The 16,553-nt window shown below is 33.5% G+C and overlaps 1 protein-coding gene and 1 long non-coding RNA gene across 5 annotated transcripts in view; one reads left to right on the top strand and one right to left on the bottom strand.

The window, feature by feature from the left end:
* LOC144616546 (uncharacterized) overlaps nucleotides 1-16,553 on the top strand; it is a 71,906-nt gene that overhangs the window by 10,735 nt on the left and 44,618 nt on the right. Inside the window, exon 3 of one of the 4 annotated variants that reach the window (XR_013555906.2) lies at nucleotides 986-1,105. The exons of the other annotated variants lie outside the window; for them this stretch is intronic. This is a non-coding gene — a long non-coding RNA (uncharacterized LOC144616546). The remainder of the gene's footprint in view (nucleotides 1-985; nucleotides 1,106-16,553) is intronic. 4 annotated transcript variants of the gene reach the window in all.
* On the bottom strand, nucleotides 3,265-4,203 carry LOC144616545 (olfactory receptor 4F6-like). Its single transcript, XM_078447694.2, has one exon. The coding sequence runs from the start codon at nucleotides 4,201-4,203 to the stop codon at nucleotides 3,265-3,267; it is 939 nt and encodes a 312-aa protein (XP_078303820.2).

The raw sequence follows: 16,553 nt of genomic DNA, 5'->3' as shown, positions 1-16,553 counted from the left end.
ATGGAATATTATTCAGCCATTGAAATGAATGAAATTCTGATACATGCTACAATATAGATGAACCTTCAGAACATTATGCCCAGTGAAAGAAGCCAGACACACACACAAACACATAAAATTCCATTTATATGAAATGTCCAAAATAGTCATATCCATAGAGACAAAAAGTGGATTCATGGTTGCCGGGAAATGCGATGAGAAGGGAACTGGGACTGACTACTAACTGGTATGGGGTTTATTTTTGGGTGATGAACATGTTTTAGGAAATGAAAAATAGGAAGTGTTGCATTGGCCAAAAGTTATAAAAGGTCAGGAATGTAAATTCACTCACCACAAATTAATTTCCTCTGTTCATGGATGTTCACATGAAAGAAAAAAAACTGAAATATATTATGTTAGAAATGTTGAAAGAAGATCTCAATTGGTTTCCAAACGTGGGCATTTGGAAACAATCTTCATTACCAGGAACAAGGTGCTTTTAAGAATTCATTCATTCCATCCCTGACCACCTACTGAAAATACCCAATAAACACCAGATACTGTGTCAAGTTCTGGCATAAAACTTTCACCTGCCTTCAGGAAGTATACTCCTTGGTGAAGGAACTAGACATTAAATAACCATTCACTGGTGTATCCAGTTACATGTTACATGTACACCTGAAAAGTGTATTCATTATAATTGGGTTAAAAAATCTGATATATATCCACAGACCCAAAACATCTAGCTTAGTGTGATCATATTTCTGATAATTTTAATTTTCAATTATTGTATTTCCCACTTGACCTGTCTTAGATTGAACACTGTTTATCAACGACTGTCAATAAATCTGTCCTATTTTGCTGTTTTGCTATACATCCAACATTGTACAAAATGTTACTTTCTTAACATCATTTTTCTTTAATACTGATAGATTTGAAGGATGGACTAACTATACCTTAAGGACAACCATACATTGCCGCCAACCTGATTTTCTGTCCTATTTAGGTTACTTCAGTTACTTTGAAAGGAGGCTCAGAAGATACAATACTTTAAATAGCAATAATTTTATTAGTATACATCTTGAAATTGACCATCTTGGATCAGATTTCCCAAGATGACTATAAGGTATTTCATTATACAGATTCCGGTCTTTTATTTCTGACACATTAATAACAGTATGAAATGTTAATTCTATTATATTGTCTCATTTTCAAATTATACAAACATTGAATATCATTTGCCTACTTCTATACAACTTTCTCTCTGAAAATTTTTTACTTTTGTCTTTAACTGGGTTTTATTTTCTTGGTTCTTTTCATCTTTGTTTCCTGTATCCTTCATTGTAATTTTGGCCATTCTGGTCTCTTTTGAGTACCTAGTAGTTTATTTCTCATTTCTGAAATGATTTTGTCTTGTTCAAATTTTGTTCTGAGTATAAGTTGGCTCTTACTTTTTATTTCCAAATTATTCATTTTCAGTTAGAGATTTTGAATTTCTTTTTTTTTTTAATTTTTTTTTTTAACGTTTATTTATTTTTGAGACAGAGAGAGACAGAGCATGAACGGGGGAGGGTCAGAGAGAGGGAGACACAGAATCTGAAACAGGCTCCAGGCTCTGAGCTGTCAGCACAGAGCCCGACACGGGGCTCGAACTCCGGACGCGAGATCATGACCTGAGCCGAAGTCGGCCGCCTAACCGACTGAGCCACCCAGGCGCCCCAGAGAGATTTTGAATTTCTGATCCAAATGTTCTTATATATCTTGTGTTACAGGTTTAATGACATTTCATTTATGATAGAATATTATCATATAATTTTTCTCTGTTTTGTGGCTAGAATCAGTATCAGCTTATGCCCAGATTCCAAAAGAAATAAATTTTAACAGAAAATTAAGTAGACATTTCAGGCTGCCTCATAAATACATACATACATACATACATACATACCCCTCATGAAAATTTCTAAATGAGGAATTTTGCTTAAAAAGACTTAAGATGTGTAGCCTCAGAAGGAATGTTTATCTTAACGGTAGAAGATATTATATTGCCATTTTTATTTTCAGACATAAAAGGAGGAGACATTACGGAAGATATTTCATTAGGCACAATTCTAGATTACAAATAAATACAATATGAAATACATAAGGAAGCAAATTCCATCTCAATATCAGTATAAAATGTCAGGGGTGCCTGGGTGGCTCAGTCAATTAAGCATCCCACTCTTGATTTCCACTCAGGTCAGGATCTCATTATCTGCAGGATCAGGCTCTGTGCTAACAATGCGGAGCCTGCTTGGGATTCTGTCTCTCCCTCCCTCTCTGCTCCTCCTTTTCTCTCTTTCAAAATAAATAAACTTTAAAAACAAAATGAAACAATAAAATTTCAACACGTAAGCATTTTCAAAACACATCATTTTGCTTCGTGGGGTGGTGAACTGTCAGGCCTGTAAGTCTAAACAGCACAGACATAATGCTTGAGCATGGAGTGGTATTCAGTATTGCATTGTATCCAGGCTACATAAAGATATGTAGCAATACTACATAGGAGTTCCTTGTCTTTAACGTTTTCTAAACCCCATCCTAGTTCTATTCTCTTTAATGTATGTTATTTCTTAATTCACATCTTTCTAACACCAGTACACATTTAAAGGGAATAGTTAAAAGCAGAGTTGAGAGGAAGAAGTTATAACTTTGCCCACTTGGAAACCAGATCTTAATATGATTGCAAATACTAAGAGCTGTTTGACTGTTTTTTGTTGTTGTTGTTTTTTGCCCACTTTGTTGTTTTCTGCTTATGTGAATATCAGACAATATATAATCTATGACAAAAATTATATTCATGTAATGGAGTATATCCATTAACCTAAGTAACAAAGAAAAGAAAAAAGTAGCAGCACACCTGAACCAACTTAAATGCTTTGTTCACCCAAAAAAAAAAAAAAAAAAGTTGTAAGAATCAATCATTCTGTCTACATGAGAATATATTCCAATCCAGTAACACAGAAAACTTTGTTTACACCATTGCTCTGCAAATACAGCACGGTGACTTCAAATTCATGAGCCACACAAAATGCAGGTTTTCGGTATTTTAACATTTTAAAATAGGCAAAATGGTCTTAGATAAATAAATATGCATATAATCACACCACTGACCATTAACATGGAATAAACTATCTGAGATTTTTGTTCTACTGAAAAATAAATTGTCTTAAGATAGTATATAACCCTTCAACACTTATCCATACAGTATTGCTTGCAGAAGGCACCACTTGTTTTCCCATAACCTATTTAGGAGATCATTCTCAAACTCAGGTATTGACTACTCAGTCTTTTCATTGCCATCTTCATGTCCTTGTTCCTCAATGTGTAGATAATGGGATTCAGAATGGGTGTGATCATAAAGTCCAAAATGGCAAGAAACTTATCCACTGGCACTGTGGGAAATGGCCACACATAAACAAAGATGCACGGTCCGAAGAACAAAACCACCACAGTGATGTGAGCTGACAGAGTAGAAAAGGCTTTAGACAAACCACCTGAGGAACGTTTCCATACAGTGACCAGGATGAAGATATAGGACATGAGCAATAAGAAGAAGGTGCCCATGGAAATGAACCCACTGTTGGCAGTAACCATGAATTCCATTCTGTAGGTGTCTGTGCAGGCAAGTTTGATAAACCAAGGAAGGTCACAGTAAAAGCTATCTATCTCATTAGGACCACAAAAAGGCAAATGGACAACAAAAGCTACCTGGACCACTGCATGAATGAGGCCAATAACCCAAGCACCGGACAGAAGCAAAATGCACATCTGTGGGCTCATGATAGTCAGGTAGTGGAGGGGCTTGCATATGGCCACATATCTGTCCAAGGCCATGGCGATGAGCAGGACCATCTCAGATCCACCCAGGACATGAAGGGCAAATATTTGGATGACACAGCCCTGAAAGGATATGGTTTTGTGCCCAGAGCATAGGTTATGAATCATCTTAGGAACTGTTAAGGTAGAAAGGCACAAATCAATAAATGAGAGATTGGCTAAAAGGAAGTACATGGAGGAATGTAAGTATGGGTCAAAAGTCACTGTAAACACAACCAAAAGGTTTCCCACAACAATTGTTACATAAAACACGGTAGAGAAAGCAAGGAGAAAATGCTGCACTGGTCTATAGGTAGAAAGTCCCAGCAACACAAATTGAGACACTTCAGAGTAATTTGTTTCAAACATTGGCTTTACCTGGTGATACCTAAAAGAGCAAAAACAAAACAATAAGTAAGGAATTTACCAAAAATTATTATTTTAAAACACAGATTTAAGCTTTCATTAAATCTGGTTTTAAGAAGAAATCTTTAGTAACAGGCAACAGGTGTTTTTAAAATATCATGTTAATTTATCTGTTCAGCTAATATACACACATAGTATAACTAATATTCCTATTGAAAGCTACCATATGTCCAGTTTTGAGGTAAAACACTGACCCTGACTTTAGGAGGCTTACAGGCTAATGGTGGATCTAGACATTAAATAGCTTTAGAGACAGATAGAGCCCTCTTTTCCTTTAAAGAACAGAGTACCATAAGACAATGTGGCTCATCCAAGTGGTGATTGATCAGATTCTGCTTAACAGGGAGTTACTACTGAAAAGTAGAGCCCACACTATGTAAATGCCAAGTTCAAAGATCATGAAACAGGAAGGTTAGCAGGGCAAAGGGATAAACAATTGAGATCAGGCTGGAGTAACAGGCCAGATAGGATGAAAGTTTGTATCCATAAATTGAACTTTGCTTTATATCCTATGAGCAATAGAGAATTATTAGGGATTTTAAGGAGTAGCTTGATATATTTCTGCTGTCAAACAGTCACAAGGCTTCAATGTAAGGAATTGAATGAAAGGCCTAAAGTAAACTTAGTGAGACTACTGAAGAATCATATCAGTGTGGACAGGGTGAAGTATTCAACCAACAAGATTGGAACAGCAGATGGAACTTGGATAAATGGAGATCTTTGCCTTTTAACATAAACATAAGGAAATTTTTAATGAATACTTAAATGTTAAGAAAAAAACAAAAGAAATATATAAATACTAAAAACAAACATTAAGATGGAAAATTCATTCTTAACACCCTTCATTAACAAAACAAGGAGGAAATAGTTGACAGTAACCAAGACATTGAAATCAAAATCACATTATATGTCAATATACACAGATATAGAAGGACAGTATATATAGATATACACATAGGTATTTTTACATGAAGATTAAAGTGCTATAAAAATAAAAGTAAAAACACTGTGGAAAATAGATTTGTTTGTTTGTTTGTTTGTTTTTTTAGAGAGAGAGTATGTGCATGCGAGCAGGGTAAGGGGTAGAGGGAGACACAGAGAATCTTAAGGAGGCTCCACACTCAGTACAGAGCCCAACACAGGACCCAGTCTCGCTAGCCTGGGATCATGACCTGAGCTGAAATCAAGACTCAGACACTCAACTGACTGAGCTACCCAGGCACTCCCAGATGATTAATATTTGTAATATGAAATTACCTATTCCAAATACATTTCAAAATGTTATATATCAATTTTAAAATGAGTAGAACATATGAAGACTATTGACAAAAGCAAAATGCCTATTAATCATAATCATGAAAAATAAAACACTCAGTAATCAGATAAATGTAAATAAGATTACACTAGAGTGCTATTTAGTTCTAACAAATCGTCTAAGTTTAAAAAAAATGATGATTGTCATGGATGAGGCTGTGAGGAATCAGACACACTCATACACTGATAATGGTAGTACAAACTAGTACAATTCTCCAGAAGGTACATTCAAAATAGATACAAAGAGGCCAACAAATTAGACAAGCTAAAAGAAATGGATAAATTCCTAGAAACATACAACCTTTCAAAATGGAATCAGGAAGAAATAGAAAATCTGAATAGACCAATTACTAGTAATGAAACTGAGTTGGGGCGGGGGGGGGGGGGGGACTCTCAACAAACAAACATCCAGGACCAGAGGATTTACAAGTGAATTCTATCAAACAATTAAAGATTTAATCCCAATTTCTTTCAAACTATTTCAAAAAATACAAGAGGAAGGAAGGTTTCCAAATCATTCTATTAGGCCAGCATTACCCCAATATCAAAACCAAAGACACTACTAAAAAGGAAAACTATAGGCCAATATTCCTTATGAATAGACATGCAAAATTACTCAATAAAATATTAGCAAACTGAGTTCAACAATATGTTAAAGGGATCACTCACCACAATCAAGTGGGATTTATGCCACAGAAGCAAGGATGGTTCTATATTCACAAGTAAATCAACATAATACATCATATTAACAAAATGAATTAAAACTATATAATCATATAAAAACATACAGAAAAAGCATTTGACAAAATTGAACATCTGTTACTGATAAAAACTCTCAACAATGTGGGTTTAGATAGAATATACCTCAACATAATAGAAGCCACATATGACAAACACACAGCTAACAGCATATTCCATGATTAAAAAAAAAAACTGAGAGCTTTTCCTCTAGCAACAGGACCAAGACAAGGATGTCCCTTAGTGCTACCTTTATTCAACATAGCACTGGAAGTCATGGCCACAGCAATCAGACAACAATAACAATAACAACAAAATTAAAGACATCCAAATTGATAAGAAAGAAGTAAAACTGTCACTATTTGCAGATACATAATACTTTACATTGGCAATCCTCAAGACTCAAAAAAAAAAAAAAAAAAAAACTACTAGAACTGGTAAATCAATTCAGTAAGGTAACAGGAAACAAAATTAATATACAGAAATCTGTTGCATTTGTATACACTAATAATGAAGTAACAAAGAGAAATTAAGTCACAAACACCAGTTACAATTGCACCCAAAAGAAAAAATATCTAAGAATAAATGTAACAAAGAAGATAAAAGAAGTGTGCTCTGAAAACTATAAGACATTGAAGAAAGATTTTGAAAACAACATGCAGAAATGGAAAGATATACCATGCTCATGCACTGGAAGAATTAATATCATTAAAATGTCCATACTACCCAAAGAAACCTACAGATTTCAAGCAATGCCTATCAAAATACAAATAGCATTTTTCACAGATCTAAAACCAATAAACCTAATCTTTGTATGGAACACAAAAGACTCCAAATAGCCAAAACAATCTCGAGAAAAGGACAAAGTTGGAATTATCACAAGCCTTGATTTCAAGATATCCTACAAAGCTATCATTTATAATCAAATATTACGGAACTGGAACAAAAATAGACATATTAGGTCAATGGAACATAATAAAGAGCCCAGAAATAACCCCATAATTATATGATCAATTTATCTCTGACAAAGGAGGCAATAATAAGGAAAAGGCAATCTTTTCAATAAGTGGTGTTGGGAAAACTGGACATCTACATACAAAAGAATGAAACTGGACCATTTTCTTACACTATACATAAAAATAAACCCAAAATGCATTAAAGACCTAAATGTGAGACCTGAAATTATAAAATTCCTAAAATAAAAGATAGGCAGTAATCTCTTAGACATTGGCCTTAGCAACATGCATATGGATATGTCTCCTCAGGCAAGGGAAATAAGAGCAAAAATGAACTATTGGGACTACATCAATCTAAAAGGCTTTGGCACTATGAAGGAAACCATCAACAAAACAAAAAAGGCAACCTATGAATGGGAGAAGATATCTGTAAATAATATATCTGACAAGTGGTTAATATCAAAAAATATCAAAAAATATCAAAGAACTTATAAAACTCATACCAAAAAAACAAATAATTTAAAAAAATCACCAAAGTACCCAAATAGATATTTTTGAAAAAAAGACCTACAAATGGCCAAAAGACAAGTAAAAAGATGCTCACTCACTAATCGTCAGGGAAGTGCAAATCAAAATTATGAGATATCAACTCACACCTGTTGGAATAGCTAGAATCAAAACAACAAGAAATAACAAGTTTGGGCAAGGATGTGGAGAAAAAAGAACCCTCCCTATGTATTATTGGTGAGAGTGTAAATTGGCATACCCACTGTGAAAAACAGTATGGGGTTTCCTCAAAAGATTAAAAACAGAAATACTAGATAATCCAACAATTCCAGTACTGCAATTTACCCAAAGAAAACAAAACCATCTATTCAAAAAGATATCTGCATTCCTAAGTTTATTGCAGCATTATTTACAAGATATGGAAGCAACCTAATACTAATATATATATATATATATATATATATATATATATATATATATATATATATATGTTAATATATATTACACACACACACACACACACACACACACACACACACACAATGGAATATTACCCAGACAAAATAGGGAATGAGATCTTTCCTTTTGTGATAACTTCGGTAGACCTAGAGAATGTTAAGTGAATGTTAAGTGAATACCAAATTATTTCACTTATATATGAAATCCAAAAAGCAAGACAAACAATAATAAAAAATACAGGAACACACTCATAAATATAGAGAAGAAACTGATGGGGGTGTCAGAATGGGCAAAGTAGGTGAAGGGTATTAAGAGATACTCTTCCTGGGGTACCTGGGTGGCTCAGTCAGTTAAGTGTCCAACTTCAGCTTAGGTCATGATCTCACAGCTCATGGGTTCAAGCCCTATGTTGGGCTCTGTGCTGACAGCTTGGAGCCTGGAACCTGCTTCACATTCTGTGTCTCCCTCTCCCTCTGGCCCTCCCCTGCTCATGCTCTGTCTCTCTCTCTCAAAACTAAATAAACATTTAAAATTTTTAAAACAAAGAGGTACTCTTCCTATTATAAAATAAGTAGGTCACTAGGGAATATAGGCAATAATACTGTAATAATATTGTTCGGTGACAGACAGTAACTACACTTATCATGGTGAGTGCTGCGAAATGTATAGAATTGGTGAATTACTATACTCTACACCTGAAGCAAGTATAACATTGTATGTGAACTATACTTCAATAAAAACTAAACCAGAATTTTATGACATGACAATAATAATACACACCAAAAAGTTTCAATTATCCTTCATTTATGACCAAGAATCTCACTTGAAGAAAATTTGCTTAATGCTACAATAGATTAGTTAAAAAATAAGCTATAGGGCTACATATATATTAGAACCATACTTATTAAAAAATATTAGAAATAACCTAAATGTCTACAATAGAGAATTAAATTATTAATGGTAATTCCACCTGAGGAGCCATTCAAACATGTATAATGAAATAAAAGTCAGTAACATCAAAATATATGAATAATTTTCATTGAATAAAAAGAAATGGTTATCAAATAAGATGAATATGAAATCCTAACCCCTAATCCATAACCTTGGGAGAGGTCTCTGAACAGCAGGATATTAGGCACATACCCTAACCCTAACCGTAGATCTGAGAGAGAAACAAATGAATAGGAAACCCATTTTTAAACTTATATGTCCAGGAAAAAAAAATAGAAATTCTTATCTTCTATGTTTATCAATAAATTGTTACTCTCTGGATTTCTGTGTATTTATTAGTTTGAAGCATATGGAATTGTTCTTTCTGTAGGTCCAAAGATGATTAAATTTTAATGTCATAAATTTCAATCTAATATATTAACTAATTTGTTTCTTACATAATTTTCTAAACTGCCATTAAGCAACCAAACTAAATTATGGATGCTTATTTCATGCCTGAATTAAATAACGTGGTTCCCCCCAATGCACTGCCACCACCAGTTTTCCCCCCAGCCCCACACTACTAACAACCATTCTTTCTTATGTCATCATATTTCCCTTTTACTACCCCACATCATACCCAGACTCCTGCATGTCACAAGTCTGTGCTTCCTCAGAAGGAAAGCAACATAAGAAGGTGGGAGCATCATGGTCCCACTATAGCCAAGAATAGACTTGAGAAGAGTCAGGCCAGGCAGTAATAGGAATCCTGAGGGTTACTGTAGCCAAAAGGAAACACTACAGAGGTCCTACTAAGAGGACCCACCACAAGGGCAATGGATGTAGAATTTTATAGCCAATAACTGAGATAAAATACATAAAGATTAAGCAAAGAATAATGGGGTAATTACAGAACTGAATAGTAGTGGATATGACATCTCAAAGGACCTATAATCAACTCTATCTAAAGATTTTGAACACACAATGTGTGGGTATTTTAAAATATGGATATTCTGGAATACAAAAAGACACACATTTAGTATGTTCCCAACTCTATAAAATAAATAAAAATATTTTAACGACCAACAGAAAAGTCAGTAAAAATAAAAGATTATTTTTTTTCTTAGTCGCAGGAAAATTAGGTGTTTTTCCCTGTTTTTCTCTTTTCTTTATCTTCCAAATGTCAAAAAATCCTTTATTAAACAAGTGGTCTTAATTTGACACATTTCAATAGATAGGAAAAATATTCTCATCAATCAGAGTGGTATATTTGATAGAAAAATCAATATATTAACTCTACAAGGAGAAGGTCTAACTTTAAAAAGTGGGAAGGCATGCACAGGTAACTAACACCAGGAACAGCAACAACACATACAACTGGCCAATAAACATATTTATTGATATTTAGTCTCATCATCATCAGTGATCATCATCAATCTTCATTGTTTTGTGTTTTACTGATCAACAGAGAAAGAGAATTCTCAGTATTATCAAGGTTTCAAAAAAAAAGTGCTCTTATACATTGATGAAGGGATTATAAATTAATATTTGTTAGAATTTAAAATGTACAAATCTATTCCTAGAAGTACCAGCATAAGAGCAAATATTATGTACATGCAGCATATATGTTCATATAATATATATGTATTTACAAACAGATACACACATGTATACAAATAATAGAATGTTGTTGGCCCATGTCAATCAATAGAAAAGGTATTAATCACATTTTAGTATATTTATATAATGGAATACCCTGAAGTTCTTAAAATCAACTAAATAATTCTACACATACAGATCTGGAAAGATTTAAATTTTAAGTGAAAAGAAAGTGCATAAAATTAATATGAAACTTTGTGTTTGAATAAAAAAATTCTCCAAGAATGAATACAAAATATTATAAATAGTAAGTCCTGAAAAGTAAGATTACATGTGGCTTTCACTTCCTCAAGTCTGTATTTCTTTTCTGTTTAAATGATCTAAAACAACTTATATTGTTTTTGACTTAAAAAGTATGATTTTTAAATACAAAATAAGGGGTTCAAGATGTACGCCCTTTCAAATTCAGATTATAGTGATATCAATATTCAAATAAGCATTTAAAAATTGAAATAAAGTTTTACAAACGTGTGAACAACTGTATAGTCATAAAAGTATCACAACCGTCACTTTAAAAATGTTCTCAGAGATTCATTGCCATGATAAAGTGACTTGTGAGCAGTCTATTGCTATTGTTTAGTTGATGGATACTAGTAAGAAAGGAGAGGGTAGGAAAAGGCAGGAGAAGGGAGGAGCGAGAAAGGACAGGAGCAATGAAAGAAAAGAAAGAGAGAGGAATAGAAGCAAGGATTACCATAAAGGTTTTAAGAGAGGCAGTTAACATACATACCAAGAGAATATTTCCTGTTTCTTCTGTCGCCTACTTACTGCTTAAAATTACGCAGTGATTTTTCCTGCTCTCTCAACATCACAGCATTTTGGCATATAAAACTCTTGGGAGCTGTCTATAGCCCATCTTTCTTGCACCTCACAAATGTCATGAACTACCTTGCTCCTTCATGAATGATCAGCTTTACCCATACTTTTGTTCTGCACTTAAGGCACCCTGACTTTTTTCATTTAGCTGATTATTTCTTATAAAAATTCATTCCATCTATTCCACAACTAGTCAATGATGTCTCACTCTCCTCCAGTCTGGATTAGATATTCCCCTTCTATGCTTTCACATCATACTTGCAAACCTTTCATAATAAATTTTTCATGATAATATAATTTACACATAAATAGTCTCTCCATCTCCCCTGCTAGGTCTATGAGCTTCTTGAGAGAAGGGACTGTGCTTAGTCATAAATGCTGGCCCATGTAAATGTTGTGAGTTTGGGGAAAAAGATGAGTGGTTGGATGGATGTGGGCATGCATATGTATATAAATGCATGGGTAGTTGATGGTAATGGTTTTGTGATAAAGACTTTGATTTTATACTTTATTCCTATTGAAAACTGATTCCAGTAAAATAGAAAACAATTGCCACTCTAGAAATTGCCACAAATATATGGCAGGTATAAGTTTACTCACATTAAAACCAGTTGCTAAGATCTTTTCTAGTCTCTATCCAAATGTAATACAATCAAGACTCAGAAATTTCCCTGTAAATCAAGACATAATCTAGGCATATGGAGCAATGCATACAGCCTGAAATGAAAATTCTCACTTCCCTTGGAGAGACCAGCACCACTGGGTGTCCAAAAAGTGCTTGTCAAATTGGAAAACAGAAATGGAGATTTATTATTTTTATTATTTTTTTAAATTTTATTTATTTATTTTTGGGAGAGAGACAGCACAAGCAAGGGAGGGGCAGAGAGGGAGACACAGAATCTGAAGCAGGCTCCAGGCTCTGAGCTGTCAGCACAGAACCCAACACGGGACTCGAATCCACAAACCATGAGATCATGACCTGAGCCGAAGTTGGTCGCTCAACTGACTGAGCCACCCAGGTGCCCCCAGAAATGGAGATTTGAAAAAAAAGGAAAGAGGGAGAGATTTTCTAATGTTGTGCCATAAATGTATACACTGTTAGGATAAAAAGAATAGACAATAATTTTAGCAGGCTATTGACATAATATCTCCACTTACCTGGCCAAAAAAAAATTTTTTTTAACCCAGAAAGTAATATTTTCACTGTTACTGGATCTTTTAAAAAAATGTTTCCCTCTTTGATGCTATATGGGTAGTGCTTCTCACAGCTGCTCCTGCTCTAACAATAATCTAACACCTTTTGGGGACCACTTAATGGTTCCATGACCTGAGTCCCCAAACCATTCATCATGCGAGTTTTACTTAATTCTCATGGCATGGCATTAAGAGAAGGAAAGAGTATTAGAAGTTTGGTTAAATAAGTAAATGGAAAGCAAAGGAAACTACGTATAATAAACTATGACAGCAAAATATCTTTAAGGAAAGTTAGCATCTTCTAAAATTTTAATGTCTATTTATAAACTAATTATCATTTAGATCAAATACCAGTGAAAAAGGAATAGTTATTAACAAACTCATTAAGAATTATTTAGGATATTTTTGAAAGCATATCCATGGACTATCCTTGGAAACACTGTACTTGCTTTTTACCTCATTTATACAATTAACATCCCCATTTTAGAGATACTAATATTATATACCAGAAAAAGACTAAACATGTTGGCAAAGGTCACTATGCTAGAGTCAGATCTATATTCAAAAACCGTTATTTTTTAATTTCAAAGTACATGGATTTAATCCTACACTCTACTGCATCCTTTTATATAAAAATAAGAATTTACAGATTTGTCTTTTAAATTTTCTGAGTGTTTTTACACATATTATCTCATTTATTCTTTCAAACAAAATGGTGAGATGGAAATGCAATATTCCTCCCTATCAGATGAAGAAACAGGTTGTCAGTTATATCCAGTTAATAGCAGAAAATAGTTAGAATTCATGTTCCTTGGGATTCAGTGCAGTGATCTTTTTCTTCATTAACTGAATGCAGACATACTGAATGTCTCTAACTGCTTAGAAAAGCAATGTCTTTTTTTAAGACACAAGAAAAAATATCACACATTCTTGTATCATGTAACACTATAAGAGCTCCATTTGAACATATTGTTCTAATAAACTTGATTGTTATTAAATTGTTAATAATTATTCTCATTATATAAAAATTTTTAAACTAAATTCTATATAATATCTGACCTGGAGAGTTTAAAATGAGCAAAAACTTAGTGTGTGAATTTTAAGATACTTTTTTAGATCAAAACTGAATTTTCACCTAAATATCTAGTAGAGGGAAAGGTAAACCTAATCCAACTATGACTGAAAAACAATATGCCAAAACAAAATGGACAACTAAAATCTTAATTCATAATAGAAAATAATATGTCCTCATTTATCTTTCTCAGGTATTTAATTTTATTGAGGGAAAATTCACACAACACAAGATCATTTGAAGGGTAGAATCCAATGGCACAATTCTGTGCAACCATAACTTCTATCTAGTTCCAAAATATTTCCATCACCCCAAGGAAAACTCCATATCCATTGAGCAGTCACTGGCCATTCCTCTCTTCCAGCTCCTGGCAAACACTAATCTGCTTTCTGTCTCCATGCACTTACCTATTCTGAATATTTCATATAAATAAAATCAAAACAATATGTGACCTTTAATGTCTGGCTTCTTTCATTTAGAATTTTCAAGTTTATATATATTGAAGTGTATATCAGTACATTTCTTTTTATGATTGAGTAATATCCCTTTGTGTGGATAAACCACATTTGTTTCTCCATTCATCGGATGATAAACATCTGCATTGTTTCCACCTTTGGCTATTGTGAAAAGTTCTACTAAAAATATACATGCACAAGATTTTTTTTACCTGTTTTCAAATATTTTGTATAAATACCTAGGAGTAGAATTAATGGGTTATATGGTGTAGAATTAATGGATTATATGGTAATTCCCTGTTTAACTTTTTAAGGAAATGCAATACTGTTTTCCACAGTGGGTGTCCCTTTTTATATTCATACTAATGATCCACAAAAGTTCTAATTTCTCCACATCCTAGCCAACACTCATTTTGGTTTTTTGTTTTTTTTCTTGCTTATAGACAACTTAATGGGCAAAAGGCGGTATTTCATTGTGGTTTTGACTTATAATTCCCTAATGACTAACAATGTGGAGTATCTTTTCATGTGTTTGTTGGCCATTTGTATATCTTCACTGGAGAAATGTCTGTTCAGGTCTTTTGCCCATTTTTATTGAGTTGGTTTTTATTTTTACTGTTGAGTTATAAGAGTTCCTTAAATATTGTGAATAGAAGACCCTTATCAGATATATGACTTGCAAATATTTTCTCCAATTCTATCTAACAAACTATCTTTTCACTTTCTTGATATTGTACTTTGATACACAATATTTATTTATTTTTTCTTGATGTCATACCTCCTCAGGCTGTTCTTGGCTGTAATAGTTACCTAGACTTTCTTTGTATTTAATGACCTTGACAGTTTTAAGGAGCACTGGCCATAAATGTTGTAGGATACCCTTCTATTGGAATGTATTTGATTTTTTTTTTTCATGATTAGACCAGAGTCATGGGTTTGGGGGAGGAACACCACAAATAAAGTGCCATTTTCATCACCTCCTATCAAGGTTATATTCATTTCTCATGGCCTTGATTATCAGGCTGAAATAGTGTTTGTCAGTTTTCTTCATTGTAAAGTTACTTTTCCCTGCTTTCCATACTGTACACTTTGGAAAGAAGTCATCGTGCTGAACCTGTATTTAAGAAATGAGGGGTTATGTTCCTCCAGGTTTAGGTTAGAATGTCTACATAATTTACTTGTAATTCTTCTGTATGGAAAATTTCTACCCTACTTATTAATTTATTCAATCATTTATATAAATATGGGCTCGTGGATATTTATTTTATAATTTGGATTAAGATACTTATTTGGATTAAATATTATTTTATTTTGTTGTACAAATTTTTTCAGTTTAGCCCAGTGGGAGCTCTTTCATTTGGCTCCTGAAATACCCTGATATCCTCCATCAAAATGGGTGAGTTTGTATATATTTGAACATTTCCTTATTTTCTGGCATTACAGAATGTTCCAGGCTTGTCTTGTGTATTTCTGCCCTATTTCTATAATCAGCCACTTCTCCAAGGATATCTGGTTCATTTTACTGGAGATGATATTAGAAACAAACATCTGGGCACTACACATGCTCGTTGTTGCCAGGGCATCATTCCTTTTAGGTTCTCATTGATGACACAGTATGCATAAAACCACATATCCAAAATTATACTATCATATAGAATAGTATCACTGCACTGAAATCTCCTGTACCTCACCTATTCATCCACCCCACTGAACCCCTGAACCCTTGATAACCACACATCTTTTCACTGTCTCCGTAGTTTTGCATTTTCCATAATGTCATATAGATGGAATAAGTATGCAGTCTTCTCAGATTTGCTGCTTTCACTTAGCAATATACACTTCAGTTTCCTGAATATACATTCATGACATGATACCTTATTTTATTTATTGCTAAATAATCCATTGTATGATATACCACAGTTTTTTTAATCCATTCACCTATTAAAGGACATCTTGGTTTTCTACAGTTTTTGGTAATTATGAATAAAGTTCCTATACACATGCAGTTTTTATGGGAACCTAAGTTTTTAACCAATCTGGTAAATACCTAGGAATACTATCACTTTATCTTATGGTAATATTATCATCAGCTTTGTAAGAAACTACCAAAATGTATGTCCCATTTCCTATTTCCACCAGCAGTAAATGGGAGTTTTGAAAAAAATTTTTCAGTTTTATTGAGGCATAAAAGAA

Source organism: Panthera onca, chromosome B3, assembly GCF_046562875.1.
Source record: "Panthera onca isolate mPanOnc1 chromosome B3, mPanOnc1 haplotype 2, whole genome shotgun sequence".
Taxonomy (NCBI): Eukaryota; Metazoa; Chordata; class Mammalia; order Carnivora; family Felidae; genus Panthera; species Panthera onca.
Note: the sequence above shows the minus strand (reverse complement) of the source record. Positions and strands in the feature narration are given on the sequence as shown.